At 36.3% G+C, this 16,212-nt stretch overlaps 1 protein-coding gene across 4 annotated transcripts in view; it reads right to left on the bottom strand.

The window, feature by feature from the left end:
- LOC149776655 (zinc finger MYND domain-containing protein 11-like) overlaps positions 1-16,212 on the bottom strand; it is a 77,617-nt gene that overhangs the window by 24,743 nt on the left and 36,662 nt on the right. For all 4 annotated transcript variants that reach the window (XR_016416086.1, XR_016416087.1, XM_089941185.1 and 1 more), the window contains exons 8-12: positions 15,787-15,908; positions 13,524-13,597; positions 12,764-12,996; positions 5,847-5,963; positions 3,451-3,621 (exon numbers count right to left, since the gene is read on the bottom strand). Coding sequence is in view for 2 of the 4 variants with exons in the window: in XM_089941185.1 (XP_089797311.1) it covers positions 3,451-3,621; positions 5,847-5,963; positions 12,764-12,996; positions 13,524-13,597; positions 15,787-15,908 (717 nt within the window). In the remaining 2 variants the exon portion in view is untranslated. The remainder of the gene's footprint in view (positions 1-3,450; positions 3,622-5,846; positions 5,964-12,763; positions 12,997-13,523; positions 13,598-15,786; positions 15,909-16,212) is intronic.

The raw sequence follows: 16,212 nt of genomic DNA, 5'->3' as shown, positions 1-16,212 counted from the left end.
AGGAGATGAACGAGAAAGTGTTATATATATATATGTTGTGTTTTCTAGTTTGGTTATGTCTGTAGATTGCATATGATCTATAAATAGGTGTTTACAAGGTGTAAAATTAATCATAAAAATGAACCTGTATCCAAGCTTGGGGCGATTTCCCATTGGATGATCAAGTTAGGTGGCTTTTGCTGTGACAAGAGGTAGTGTGAAAAATGTCATAGAGGTAAGGTACCCTTAGGGACATTCAAAGGATCCAATAGTTTTGATCAGAAAATGTACACAATTCCATTATAACATTCTAAATAATTGCTTTCTAATATTTTTTTTATTTATAAAAAGATTCTGACACCAGCTAAAAATATTTCCAGCATTAAATTTTAATTCTCCCAGGCAACGGACCCTTTTACCCATCAATTATAATGAGATTAATGGATCCCCTAAGAAAATGAAGATGAGCACATTATGAAGTAGTCTTCCTGTAGCATCAAGTATACCTCTCAAAATTATCATGGCACTATGAGGTAGTATTCTTGAAGCATATAGCACACCTCCCGAATTTATCAAGGAAATTTTCACAAAGACACAATCAACTGCCTCTGAATGATATAATCTAACAAATGATGGCATTAAGTGACAGTTAATCACTCATTCAATACTATCTGCTGGATTGTTTTCAGACGGAGGAATCAGGAAAATTTAGGTTTTCAAATTTTCTCTAGCTAGTAATTGAAAAAAGAAATGTGAGAAATGTTGGTCTTTACTTTCATTTCTACCAGTCATCCCATGGAGGACATGTTGGTCTTTGCTTTCATTTCTACCAGTCATCCCATGGAGGACATGTTGGTCTTTGCTTTCATTTCTACCAGTCATCCCATGGAGGACATGTTGGTCTTTGCTTTCGTTTCTACTAGTCATCCCATGGAGGACATGGTCTTTGCTTTTGTTTCTACTAGTCATCCCATGGAGGACATGTTGGTCTTTGCTTTCATTTCTACCAGTCATCCCATGGAGGACATGTTGGTCTTTACTTTCGTTTCTACTAGTCATCCCATGGAGGACATGTTGGTCTTTGCTTTCATTTCTACCAGTCATCCCATGGAGGACATGTTGGTCTTTGCTTTCGTTTCTACTAGTCATCCCATGGAGGACATGTTGGTCTTTGCTTTCATTTCTACCAGTCATCCCATGGAGGACATGTTGGTCTTTGCTTTCGTTTCTACCAGTCATCCCATGGAGGACATGTTGGTCTTTGCTTTCGTTTCTACCAGTCATCCCATGGAGGACATGTTGGTCTTTGCTTTCATTTCTACCAGTCATCCCATGGAGGACATGTTGGTCTTTGCTTTCATTTCTACCAGTCATCCCATGGAGGACATGTTGGTCTTTGCTTTCATTTCTACCAGTCATCCCATGGAGGACATGTTGGTCTTTGCTTTCATTTCTACTAGTCATCCCATGGAGGACATGTTGGTCTTTGCTTTCATTTCTACTAGTCATCCCATGGAGGACATGTTGGTCTTTGCTTTCGTTTCTACTTGTCATCCCATGGAGGACATGTTGGTCTTTGCTTTCATTTCTACCAGTCATCCCATGGAGGACATGTTGGTCTTTGCTTTCGTTTCTACTAGTCATCCCATGGAGGACATGTTGGTCTTTGCTTTCATTTCTACCAGTCATCCCATGGAGGACATGTTGGTCTTTGCTTTCGTTTCTACTAGTCATCCCATGGAGGACATGTTGGTCTTTGCTTTCATTTCTACCAGTCATCCCATGGAGGACATGTTGGTCTTTGCTTTCATTTCTACCAGTCATCCCATGGAGGACATGGTCTTTGCTTTCGTTTCTACTAGTCATCCCATGGAGGACATGGTCTTTGCTTTCATTTCTACCAGTCATCCCATGGAGGACATGTTGGTCTTTGCTTTCATTTCTACCAGTCATCCCATGGAGGACATGTTGGTCTTTGCTTTCATTTCTACCAGTCATCCCATGGAGGAAATTTTGGTCTTTGCTTTCGTTTCTACCAGTCATCCCATGGAGGACATGTTGGTCTTTGCTTTCGTTTCTACCAGTCATCCCATGGAGGACATGTTGGTCTTTGCTTTCATTTCTACCAGTCATCCCATGGAGGACATGTTGGTCTTTGCTTTCATTTCTACCAGTCATCCCATGGAGGACATGTTGGTCTTTGCTTTCATTTCTACCAGTCATCCCATGGAGGACATGTTGGTCTTTGCTTTCATTTCTACTAGTCATCCCATGGAGGACATGTTGGTCTTTGCTTTCATTTCTACTAGTCATCCCATGGAGGACATGTTGGTCTTTGCTTTCGTTTCTACTTGTCATCCCATGGAGGACATGTTGGTCTTTGCTTTCATTTCTACCAGTCATCCCATGGAGGACATGTTGGTCTTTGCTTTCGTTTCTACTAGTCATCCCATGGAGGACATGTTGGTCTTTGCTTTCATTTCTACCAGTCATCCCATGGAGGACATGTTGGTCTTTGCTTTCGTTTCTACTAGTCATCCCATGGAGGACATGTTGGTCTTTGCTTTCATTTCTACCAGTCATCCCATGGAGGACATGTTGGTCTTTGCTTTCATTTCTACCAGTCATCCCATGGAGGACATGGTCTTTGCTTTCGTTTCTACTAGTCATCCCATGGAGGACATGGTCTTTGCTTTCATTTCTACCAGTCATCCCATGGAGGACATGTTGGTCTTTGCTTTCATTTCTACCAGTCATCCCATGGAGGACATGTTGGTCTTTGCTTTCATTTCTACCAGTCATCCCATGGAGGAAATTTTGGTCTTTGCTTTCATTTCTACCAGTCATCCCATGGAGGAAATTTTGGTCTTTGCTTTCATTTCTACCAGTCATCCCATGGAGGACATGTTGGTCTTTGCTTTCATTTCTACCAGTCATCCCATGGAGGACATGGTCTTTGCTTTCGTTTCTACCAGTCATCCCATGGAGGACATGTTGGTCTTTGCTTTCATTTCTACCAGTCATCCCATGGAGGACATGTTGGTCTTTGCTTTCATTTCTACCAGTCATCCCATGGAGGACATGTTGGTCTTTGCTTTCATTTCTACCAGTCATCCCATGGAGGACATGTTGGTCTTTGCTTTCATTTCTACCAGTCATCCCATGGAGGAAATTTTGGTCTTTGCTTTCGTTTCTACCAGTCATCCCGTGGAGGAAATTTTGGTCTTTGCTTTCCTTTCTACCAGTCATCCCATGGTGGACATGTTGGTCTTAATCTTAAGTCAAATATATACTCACTCTTGAAATCAGTTAACCAAAGCTGGAACTGAGAAACAATGGCCTGTACTTTAAATATCAACATGTTATCTGATCAGCCCATTATCCACAAAAGGAGTGGAAGAAAATCTTGCTAATCCACATTTTCTAATTTCCCCCAAAGATATGCATGAGATTTTTTGGGTTGTTACTTACTCTCTCTGCAAGTTCCTTGAGAGCCTTGTCTTTGCTATCTCTGTGATCAATCTCAAGCCTTTCCTTGAAGTCACTGAAGATCTTGTTGTATTTGGTATCACAATCACAGGTCTTGTTAGATGTATCAGGGTCTGTTTGGGTGGTTGCTATTTTTGATGCTGAATTTGATGTCTAAAAAACATGAAAACAAGGGTAAAGTTACATGGTTAAGTGTCCTCTTTATGAAGTCTGGAAGATACTGAACATAAAGTGCAACATTTTTTTTCCGTTTATTACTTTATCTCATACTTAAAGGATTTTATTTTATAAATAATATTTTGATGTTAATGACTAAGGGACACTCAATACAAACAATATTTTTGGTAAATTTTTTATTGTTTAAACTCTAAGATGAGAGTAAGGTTACAGTAAATCATAATGGATAAAAGTGTTGAAACAATCAACTAGTTGGCTAAAAATGAGTACAGACTCGGTATGTACACAGTAGTAAAGTACAAAATCAACAGTCGACTAGCCATACCCAGTAGTTAAGTGCAAAATTGACAGTCAACTAGTCAGATCTGGTGTTTAAGTACAAAACCAACAGCTGAATATAGTTTCAGCCTACACTCTCCGCAGCTCATACCACTTATTGATTTTCAACACAAAGTATCAAGGTTATAAAAATTTCATAAAACTTACTCATTTCATTCACAGAATTCTAACTAGACAGTCATCGTTGTACTTCAAACCTAACACAACTTGTCGCCAGGAACAACTAGCAGGCTGCGGTGCAGTCAGAAAAAAGTGGCACATGCACAATTGTGCACATGCCACTATAATTAAACTCAACAACAACAACAACTTAACACAACTTCAACATAATCATGGCATCCATATTTGTGTGGGCAAGTAAGTTGTTCATGCAACAGCAGTAATGTACTTTATAGTGTTCTATAGCTCGATATAATTCTGTAAACTTCCTAACATTGAGATGATGTAAAGGCATAATTTCAACCCATTTTTCAGTTTAATAATAAATATATAATAGCAACAGGTACTATATACATTAGATGGAGACAACAGCTTTTACATTCCATGTATGTGTAGGCCTTACATCCACCCATTCAATAAAAACTGACTCTACCTGAAACTGGAAAAATGACAGAGAACAGGTTCCTTGTTTACAATGAAAACTTTTGTTTGGTTTGTAATGTGAACAAGATGATATTGTTAGTGCAGTGACTAGTTAGTTAGATATTTTAAATCAATGAATGAAATGAATAAGTTTTGTTTATTTCTTTTTATATCCTTGATACTTTTTGTTTTTAAAATTAGTATGGGGGTACAAGCTCCTAGAAGGTAGATATAAATGATAACCAGACCTAGTAGTTAAGTACAAAATCAACTACTTAGACCTGGTAGATAAATTCAAAATGAATAGTCAACTACACAGACCCACTCCCCCTTTCAGTTTCACAATGCTTTTTGTGGTCAATATAGTACAAAAAAACATAAAAAATATTAATTTCTTAAATCGAATTCACTAATCAGTAGGGCTGAAATGTATATGAAGGATAACCAATTGTACGTCATTATCTTTCTTATATCTAAATGACAGTACAAATAACCATTAGAGTGCACAATTAAATTTTCTAAGCGCTACAAATTGTGACCAAACAGGAACTCTATTTTCCAGTTTTTAAAGTGTAAGACTTGCCTTCTAGATTAGAATTCCTCCAAGTTTGATCAATCCAATCTCTTGTGCGAGTTGTATGGAAATGTGTACATTATCTACTCCAAGACTAGCCACAAAACTTGACGGCAGCAACTGGATTAGAAGCACGGATCACCTCAAGGTGCAATTGTAGAAAACAGGAGTTGACCAACAACATAAGTTGAACAGGTAAAACTGTCGTGCATCTAAGGTTAATTCACCTTCATAGATTTATTCTGATCTCTGTAGATAAATGTTAGGTACATACTTAAAAATTATGGCTGTGCAAGCAATCTTGTACCATTAGTTATCTCTAACGGAAAAGTTTTGAGATCCTCCCCATATTCAGTGTTCACTATTAGCTTACACTTTGGTGTCACCATGAGTACAAGTCTGTCCAATATGTTTAAACAATTTTAATTTGACAATGAAGACATTGCATGTCTGCTGTTCTTGCAGACCATTCATTACTGAGACAGAATCTTTTAGAGAATGCCTTTAGTGGTTATGTATTTGGCACTATTTTATTTCTGGGGGTGGCAATGGGGTTGGGGTAATTCAAATGAAATAAAATCAATACAGCTAGTCAAATACATCAATTTGTATGGGCAATTAGTTGTCTAGAAAAAGCTCCTACTTGTTTTAGCATTAATAGCTAGATGATTTCACCTGTGGAAAGTTTGAGTGTATAAAGTTATACCTTTTTAGATGTCTGGACCCCTATTGTTGCCGTGACTATCTGCATCTTTGTTTTCTTTTCAGGTGGAATGTATTCTTCACTGGATGTAACTATATTGGAATCCTCTGGGGAGGAAACCTGTGAAATACAAATAATGTAGAAAACAGTTAGACTCGAGGTGGAAAAACTAATCTACAATGAGTCACTGAGAGACATATCAAGCAGTCCTCCTCTTATATAAGAGTTCTTACTGAAACTACCTTTGGTCCACACTCAGCCTTTATATCTGGATTCCTGCACGAAAATGATTTTTATTTTCCAGGATATTTTAAGCAGAAAATGACAAATTTCAGGAGTCATTTTTAAAGTCTGATACAGTGTGAGCCCCCCATAACATGACTGTGTTATGTATTGAACTGTGTTATAACCAACCAAGTCAGTTAGCTGAAGAAAATGATGCATATACCAAACAAATGGCTGGGGGGAGGAGTAATAAAAGTGGGTGCAAAAATACTTGCTTCTGATTAAATGAAGACAAACCAAGTTTGAAATACATTTGTTCAGTACCATCCATAATGCATTAATTACCGAACACGTATATGAAAAATCCATGATTCAAGTAGAGACCACATGTTATAAAATTCATGCATCAGTCACATTCTATTATTAAAAAGTGCTTCATCTAAATTCCATTGTCAACAAACATGTGACACTAACCAATTCACTATGATAGTGTCACACTAGCACTTGACTATAGCTGGTTACATGCTGCATTTACATGTACTTAAACTGGCGGACCCTGAGTGACCGAGTGGTCTAAAGTGGTCACCATTCCGGATCACTGCCATCTCTGCACGTGTTCGAGTTTCAGGCTTGGCTAACATGGGTACATGAGAAAGAGCTTGCCAGTAGCTTCTCGTGGGTTGGTGGTTCTTCCTGGGTTTTCCAGGGTTCTTCTTCCACCAGTTATACTGGCCGCCATGTATAGCCTATCTTGTGCTGAAAAATGGCATTACACCCTATAACAACAACAACAACTTAAACTGACCTAGATATAGGTTAGCTATCATCTTGGTGAGGCCACCCAGGGGAGGAGGATATTCATAGGGAAATGAAAATATGTGAACAAATAAAAAATTTAACAAACATATTTCCAAGATGCACCACATACAATTATGCAACAATCCATCATATTCCACTGCTTTTTTTTATACCTTTGGTGCTGACTTGCTTTGATTGTAGTTGGCTTGCTTTGATTGTAGTTGGCTTGCTCTGATGACGGGTGCATGTGTTATTGAAGTCACTGCTAAAAGACAATTTTGGAGGACCAAACAAATGCCCATTTGTTATTGAAATAGCAACATCGAATAATTGTTGAACACTGATGATTGACTCACACTGAATTCTTTTTATTTGCTTAGGATTTATACAGAACGATTGTCACTTCAAACGTTCAGCAAAACTATTTTTTTCTGGGTACATTTAAATATAAAAAAAGAATTAGTCATTGCTTGATCGATTGTAGCCATTCCAGTTGCTACTGAAACGTTGGTCGATTGAAACTAGTCCAAGTGCATGACTATCTGAGTGTATCACAGCATACAGTACTCAGGAAAGATGTCAGCATAAGTGAATTACGATGTAACAATGCACTGTCAAGATGGTTTGTCAATATGAACAAAGGATTTGTTTATGTTACAATAGATAAATTACAGGGCATTTAATATCCAAGTCTGCAGCTTCATTTCCTGGTACTTTGAATTTGTCAACTTCATACCCAAAACTTTTTTGCAACCGATGTGCTTCCTCACATCATCTCTGCGATGGCACACTGAGTACAGAAACCATGATGAATATCAATGTTTAATGGCAGAATGCACGGCCAATTTTTTATATATTCCAAATTAAACTTCACTTTTTGAGGAATACATTTCTTTTTCCTAGGTGGTGAAGACATTTTCAAGATCTTACATGCGATGCTGAATGGTAACTCAAATGAGTGTTGGTGACGCATGCGCAGAGCAAACTTCCGGTTAGGCTCCAGTTTCTCTCAAAAGCATTTGTAAAACTACTCTTATACATATATATTAAAATAGGCTAAAATGATTGCTACCGGGCCAACTGTACTAATCGACTGCAGATCTACTAATATTGCAACCAGCAGTACCAGACCGTTTTGGCAACTGTGAATATCATGACTAGCGCTTAACGGGAAATCGGTTATTTTATTAAAGATTTAAAATAATTGAGAATTGGAGAATTCATGAATTTTTGGCTTGTGGCATCAATCCGTGAATCGCTGAAAAAGTCGTGAAATTCACACCAAATTCGTGAGGATTGGCAGCTATGAAAATGCTACAGTCATAGAGACATAGTTATATCACACATTTTACCAGACTGAGAAAAAAATACGTTGTTCTAACAATCCTGTTTTAATAACCTGCAGATGGTATGTGAAAGCTTTTAACACAGACTAATCATATATGATTGATGGCAAATCTTTAAACAAAACTTGCCAGACTGTCAATCTCAAACTGTTATTTCTATTGCAGTTATCATATACTTGTAAGTGTTATTGATTTTGATGATACATACCGGATCAATACACATAAAACATACATAGATTACATCACATATCAAGCCATCACAATATCAATAAAAGACAGTTTCCATCTTTGCTCTCTGGTCTTAGAAATAAAAATGCTAAATAGTCATCAGCCTGCAATGGTGGAAGTCAGGCTAGAGTGGTCTTCCCTATGGACAGAGGGGACTGGTACCAACTCCATCAACTGTCAGTTACTACTAGAGCAGATGTGCACAGAGTCTGTGACAGAATGGGCCTTTATTATGATTGGTTAAGCATTATGGAAGAAACACATTTTACTCTATAAACTTATTTCTTATTCAAATAAAATAATACATTAAAGTAATAGGTATGATGAGGAGGGAGTTTCATCTCTGTACTGCAGTGTGGCCCTTTATCTAGTCTCCTTAAAATGTAAGGCTGATTCTAGTTCTAGTATGCATGGGTGCAGTTTTACTCCAACAAATCTAGCAGAAGTTGAGTAACCTGCATTATATGAGCAACTGAATAACCTTGGAAAGTAGCCTCTTTTGCTGCTGGTATTAGTCCCACCAGGTCAAAGTACACACTTCAGTATAAAAGACATTTGAGCTATGAGACTGAGAATGTTATCTCTAAACACCATCACATGGGTCAGATGATGTCCGTTAAAAGCAGTTGTGCTAGACTGCTGTTTGTGGCATGTGCCCTACTCTTTCAAACTGATAAGCACAGAAAATTAAACAGTACTGGGCTTAACCCGAGTTGAAATATCATCCAATCTTCTGAGCAAGATATGAACAAGTGAGATCTCATTCTTCTGATTAACTCATTTCACAACAGGTACCATTCTGTAGAATCCTGTAGATGTCCCTGGGGCAAAGCAACCAAAGAAGACAGCAACACTGAGACACAGAACTAATGCTATCAGCAGGAACATGTTCTTGAACTAGAAACCATCATGAGAGAAATCTAATCATTGATGCAGAACTGCAGAGAGTTTTATATTGATTAGATTGGCCTCTGTTTCACTAATTCTGCTTGCTGCAGTTAAGGTGAGTAGGAAGCAGTCTTCTAAGAGAGCTTAAGCATGAATGCTTTGAACATGGATCAAAGGTGCTTTATTCAATAAAAGCAAGCCAATGAAAGATTCCATTCTGGACAGAGTAGGCCAAAACATCTGGTCATGATGGCCTTGTGGTGGTCTTCTAGAAGCACAAACATGGATAGGAATGCATATTTTTCTGCAAGCAAGAGATTAATAGAGACAGCTATGGCATTTGAGAGTGAGTGCTGATACATTTGCAACATCAAAAGCCCTTTTGCACAATAAGCTGACATCACTGACTACGTTTTAAATAAGCAGGGCCGGCGCCAGACTATCTGGCACCCTAGGCAAGGTTAGATTCTGGCCCCCCCCCCAAAAAAAATATTTCGATGTTTCGGTCAAACTGAATCTACCCAATTATTTGTCCCTGTATGAAATAAACCAGGATAAAAAACGACCCTCAATAAAACTGAAATTTATTTATTTATTTTTCAAAACTGTTGTTGATTTGGAGAAATGCGCCCCCTGAAATCAGCGCCCTAGGTGGCTGCCTAGTTTGCCTATATGGTAGCGCCGGCCCTGTAAATAAGAAAGTCTGACATAGGGCTGGTACCTGATTAGCTTATTATATGACACGGTCGAACCGGTGAAGTGCATTATATTCATATACAGTGAAGACTTAGAAAAAAACAAAAAATAAACTAATTGAACAGTTGCTCGAAAATCTCCAAAGAATTTCTTCACTAATTACAAGGAATGAGTGAACTTAATATCTGCAGAGTCATGAAAATAACTGTATTTTTCTGCACAAGTGCAAGTAGTAACTAATGACTTGTGGAATGCAAATTTTCTTCTTTTTTAAATTTAAACAAAAATCCACTTTATCCAAGGGAGACCACTCTAGCCCGACTTCCACGTTGGCAAGCAGATGTCCTTTAGCTCTTCAGTTGCTAAAACAAGCCAAAAAATGTGGCAAGGGTCTCTTCTCAGCTTAGGAGGGCAAGGGTATGGATGTACACTCTTAACATACATGTTTTATTATGAGGTGACATATATGAAGAAACAAGATGGAGTCACCTACATCCCAACTTGCAAATTAACACTGAAACCAATGATTTCCCAACAGCATAAGGCACATCTAGATTACTTGTCTGAGATATATACAAAGTGACTTTGTGAATGGTTTTAATGTTTTCAAATTGGAAAACAACTTAAGAATGATAGCTGAATATGCTGACTGATAAAAGGAAAAACAGATATATGCCAAGAGTAAACCATTCCTAATGGCAAAAGACATACAACCAGTCTAGCAGAAGCATCAAGTTTAATTGTGATATCTTGAATAATTTTGAAAGATATATCAATGAAATGATGAATGCCAATAACCAAACAGATATTAAATCAAAAAGACTGAGAATAACAAAAGTAACATCTAGATCAGTCTAGTATAATCTTTACATCAAATTCCACTGACATTATACCATGGACAGTATGGACTTTGGTCCTGGAAATAACAGTGTGTTTGATGGATGGATGGAAGGATAAATGGAAAAGATACTATAAATACTGACTGTGAAGTCTAGTTTTGACTATCTAATGGCACATCTAAATCTAATATGTGTAAAAAGTTTCACTCAGAAACCTTTAATGTAGTTTTGTGCTGAAAATCAAAGTACAAATATTATGGATACAGGAATGAACAGGCAAATATGCGAAAATTCTAAAAAATACTGAAGTCAAAGGATTGTAAATAGCAAAAGTTACACCAACACCTCAAATGAAATAGTATACCAAAATTTACTGTGACATCTAAGCAACTTTGGAGTCTTACCGTGCAACCAAGAGTGTTAAAGATGAATGGATGAATTACTCAACGGTTTAAAATGTTAAAAAATATTTAAATTGAAGAATTGTGAATAGCAAAAGGCACATCTAAAAAACCAATAAATAATATATATATATATATATATATATATATATATATATATATATATATATATATATATATATATACATACAGTTCTGCACAGCAATGAGTTCTATTATCAGGTGGGGATCTTCTAGTGTTTATATGCTTACCCTCAATGCTCTTGAGGGGTGCACCAACATAGATGTCAGTTTCTCAAGCAGAATTTAAAACTGAGTTACATTAATTGATGGGCAAATACACATTAATGTGTAAAACACCAATTTAACAAAATCTTGAGGGTGAGCTGAATATGCAGGCCATGGAAGGTTTCTTTTGAAAAGAAAATGTGACCACTGACTTGAGGTTTGGTGTAATCTAGTTTTGCTGTTGTTTTTTTTTTTTCTTCATTCTGACCATGAGTTTGTCAAAACTAGCAACTAAACTAAAGCGTATCTACTCACACCAAGTAATGTATCCTGAGCATCCATAAATTGTTAGCGTTTCCACTACAATGAAGAGCATGTACTCACATGGAGTTGTGTCTTCTAAGCATCTAGAATTTCCTGAAAGCCATAAATGTTTTAGCCAACAGCTACAGTATTTCCACGATTCTATTGGACTGACGGTTTTTGTATCCCATGGCACACTAAGATAGGGGTACAAAACAAAACTGGGGAGTGCCCATTGTGAAAAAGTCAACTAGTATCATTACAATGTAGCATAAATAAATACTTTTAAGAAAAAGAACAGTTATGAATTTCATAACTTAATTACATTTGGTACTTTAGAAAAGTAATTTAAATTTATAGACAGAGTCATATCAAGTATTATACAATTCTCTTTTTTGGAAAAATATATCTTTCCTCAGAATGAAGTTAGTCTTATTATTTCTGCAACACCCAACCATTATACCAATGCCTATGTAAATTTTAAAAAGTCTGGAATCGATACAAATAACAATCCCAGGATATTTTGGCATCAACATGTTTTTTTCTTTCTGGATCTGCATTCTCTTCGAGACGCATATTAGTACAGAAAAGGCAAATAACCAGTCAACCCCCTGTGACCAATATGGTGACTGTAGCAAAGTTATCACTCATGTCTGTCATAGAAACTGTAAACATCTGACACGTTTGAGCAGGTTTTCCCTATTACTGTGAAATCGGTAGAAACTGAGTAACCCTGATAACCACTACAAATACAGTTTCTCATATTTAATTTAGCGCATGCACCAGATATTAATTTCAGTATGTGATATGCTGTACACACGTGTTGTTAATGCACAATTTACTTACATGACATGAATGGGAATACTGAAATACACAACATTTCAGTGCAATACTGCTGCACAGTAATCCTGAAACAAACCCAAACAAATGAACTATTCTCAGTAACAATGTCTTAAATAATATCTTTACTTTTTGATTAGAATTTTTGGCTGACTGACTGGTTGAACTGACTGCATCATGACTTTTCTCATCTTCCTCTTTCTCATCAACCTCATCTCCAATGTTCCCCGTCTCCTCCTCCTCTTCTTCACTGTCCTCATCATTACCTTCTCCTCCTTCCTTCTTCTTTTTTTCCAGCTTAAGGAGCTGCTCTTCCAAAAGCTTTTGGTGCAATTTGAGCTCTTCACATGCTTTGACAAATCCTGAATAAAAACCAACAGAATGTGTCAGTTTTATGTAAATGTTGTCCTTTTTTGACCTGAGCATAATTACAGTAGCTGTATATACTCTTGTCCCATCTAATAAAATCTTCAAGCAATATTTACCAATATTAAGTCATCCGCAATGAACTTGTTCAACTAAGTCCAAAAGCATATTACATTTAAATTTGTAACAGGTGCATAACATACATCTTACAGAACAAAGCTTACAGTAGGCATTTTGTTTAATGATTTCTTTATATGGAAAAGGCAGCACCTTATTGGGCAAAAGATATGTCGTCTATCCAAAAGGAGTACAATAATATATGGAATTTCAAAGATGAGGTTCAATGTCAACATTTTACTCTTGCTGGAATCCTCATATTACCAATTGACACAAAGAGTGGTAACTAATTGTTATATCAACTGTCCAATTTAGACACAGAAAACTATATAATAACTTCATCCAGTATTTTGTTTCAAAAATTTTCATTCCCTCCCCCCCATAGGGACTGAACAAGATTACCTACCTGTTGTTCGTTTTGCATTCAGTTCTTTCATACCAATATTTATAGGCTTTATCTGTTCCTTTGGTATAAGTGCTCTGTAAGGATACGTAACAAACTATAACAACTACTGATTTATGCATAAGTGTTCTGCATGGATACATAACAAATTATAACAACCAGTGATTCACATATAAAGTGCTCTGTAAGGATACATAACAAATTATAACAACCACTGATTCATGCATAAATGCCTAAAAAAATACATAATAAATTACAACAAATACTGATTCATGCATATGTGATCTGTAAGGATACATAACAAATTATAACAACCACTGATTCATGAATAAGTGCTCTGCAAGGATACATACCAAATTATAACAACCAGTGATTCATGTATAAAGTGCTATGTAAGGATACATAACAAATTATAACAACCACTGATTCATGCATAAATGCCTAAAAAAATACATAATAAATTACAACAAATACTGATTCATGCATATGTGATTGTAAGGATACATAACAAATTATAACAACCACTGATTCATGCACAAGTGCTCTCCAAGGATACATAACAAATTATAAGAAACCCTGATTCATGCACAAGTGCTCTCCAAGGATACATAACAAATTATAACAACCACTGATTCATGCACTGCTCTCCAAGGATACATAACAAATTATAACAAACCACTGATTCATGCATAAGTGATCTGTAAGGATACATAGCAAATTATAACAACCATTCATGCATAAGTGCTCTGTAAAGATACATAATAAATTATAACAACTATTGATTCATGCATAAGTACTCTCCAAGGATACATAACAAATTATAACAACCACTGATTCATGCACAAGTGCTCTCCAAGGATACATAACAAATTATAAGAAACCCTGATTCATGCACAAGTGCTCTCCAAGGATACATAACAAATTATAACAACCACTGATTCATGCACTGCTTTCCAAGGATACATAACAAATTATAACAAACTACTGCTTCATGCATAAGTGATCTGTAAGGATACCTAACAAATTATAACAACCACTGATTCATGCACAAGTCCTCTCCAAGGATACATAACAAATTATAACAAACCACTGATTGATGCATAAGTGTTCTGCAAGGATACATAACAAATCATAACTACTGAGTCATGTATAAAGTGCTCTGCATGGAGATAGAAACAATTGTAATTAACAACTACTTACTCATGTATTATGTGCATTATAAGGATAAATAAATTATAACTAGTGATTCATGTATAAAGTGCTCTATAAGGAGATAAAAACAATTATAATAAATAATGACTAATTCATGAGAAAAAGCTCTGCAATGGTGCAGAAACAATTATAATAAACAACTCTGTGTCTGTGTGTGTGATTTCGATTTTAACTCAGCTTTAACAATTTTTCAGTTTTATTACTATGGTATCAGCAGTGTGACAGTTTATAGTGATGTCTAGCACTGGAGCATCATGTCAATGATATGTAGCATCATGTCCCACCCAGAGATATATGACACCAGGTCGACCAGTCCTAGCACTAACCTCTTAATGCTGAGCACCAAGCAAGACAGCTGCAAGTACAAATTTTATAAATCTTTGGTATGACTTGGCCGGAGTTCAAACCCATGATCTCCTGCATCCAAGGCGGATGCTCTAACCACTAAGCCACTGGAGTAGTCTATAATAAACTAATGATTCATGTAAAAAGTGCTCTGCAAGTTTGTAGAAACTATCATAAAACAACTAATGATTTATGAATGAAGTGAAACGTGTAAAGTAACTGGGAATTTTATTGGTTGCATGGAAAATAGCTGATAATGATAATAGTCAATTAAGTACAAATTAAGAGACACACCTCAAATCTCCACAGGCAAATATGAAATTGAATTAGCACATAATTAAAGAGAAAAAGTCATTAACAAACTATGCTTTACCATTTATATGAAACTGTGTTTCCATTGTGTGCACAAGTCACTCTAATTCAAACTGTTATCAGGTGACCACAATAAACTTACCTTGATTCAAAATGTTATCAGGTGACAGCATTCAACTCAACTTGATTCAAAATGTTATCAGGATACAGCACTGAACTCACCTTGATTCAAACTGTTATCAACTGACTATGTTGACAAAATTTAAGTTGAGAAAAGGTTACTGTAATCAACAACAAGCTTGTAAGCGCTCCAACAGTATAAATTCAAGTTATAGTACACACAAACAATGGTACAGAGAAGTGCACTGGACTCTTAATGAAGTCATGTACTGCTCACCTTTGATGCAGACTTCCAAAGAATCTAACATCATATTTGCTGTCTTCAAGGTAACGTATTACTTTTGCAGGCCAATAGCTGTATCCTTTTAATTTAGCATATACCAGTTCATGAGATATTTCCTGGAATAAGAAGGAATATGATTCATATCAATTATGTTCCGGTTCATCACGACAGTAAACTGAAGCACTGCTAAATGAAAATATCATAATTGTTTCAACATAAAATGTTCTGTCATTGTGATGTTCACGTAAGTGTCAAAATAAATTATAACTTAAAACACAATGCTTTCTCAGTGTGATGTTGACGAAGTGTCATAATAAATTACAAAGAGTGATACACAATTTCTTAACCATGTGATGTTGACTTGAAATGTTGCAATAAATTACAAAGATTTATACACAATGTCAGTATTAATTATTTTGC

The sequence above is a fragment of the Sinohyriopsis cumingii genome, chromosome 18 (genome assembly GCF_028554795.1).
Source record: "Sinohyriopsis cumingii isolate HCF-2022 chromosome 18, ASM2855479v2, whole genome shotgun sequence".
Lineage (NCBI taxonomy): Eukaryota > Metazoa > Mollusca > Bivalvia > Unionida > Unionidae > Sinohyriopsis > Sinohyriopsis cumingii.
Note: the sequence above shows the minus strand (reverse complement) of the source record. Positions and strands in the feature narration are given on the sequence as shown.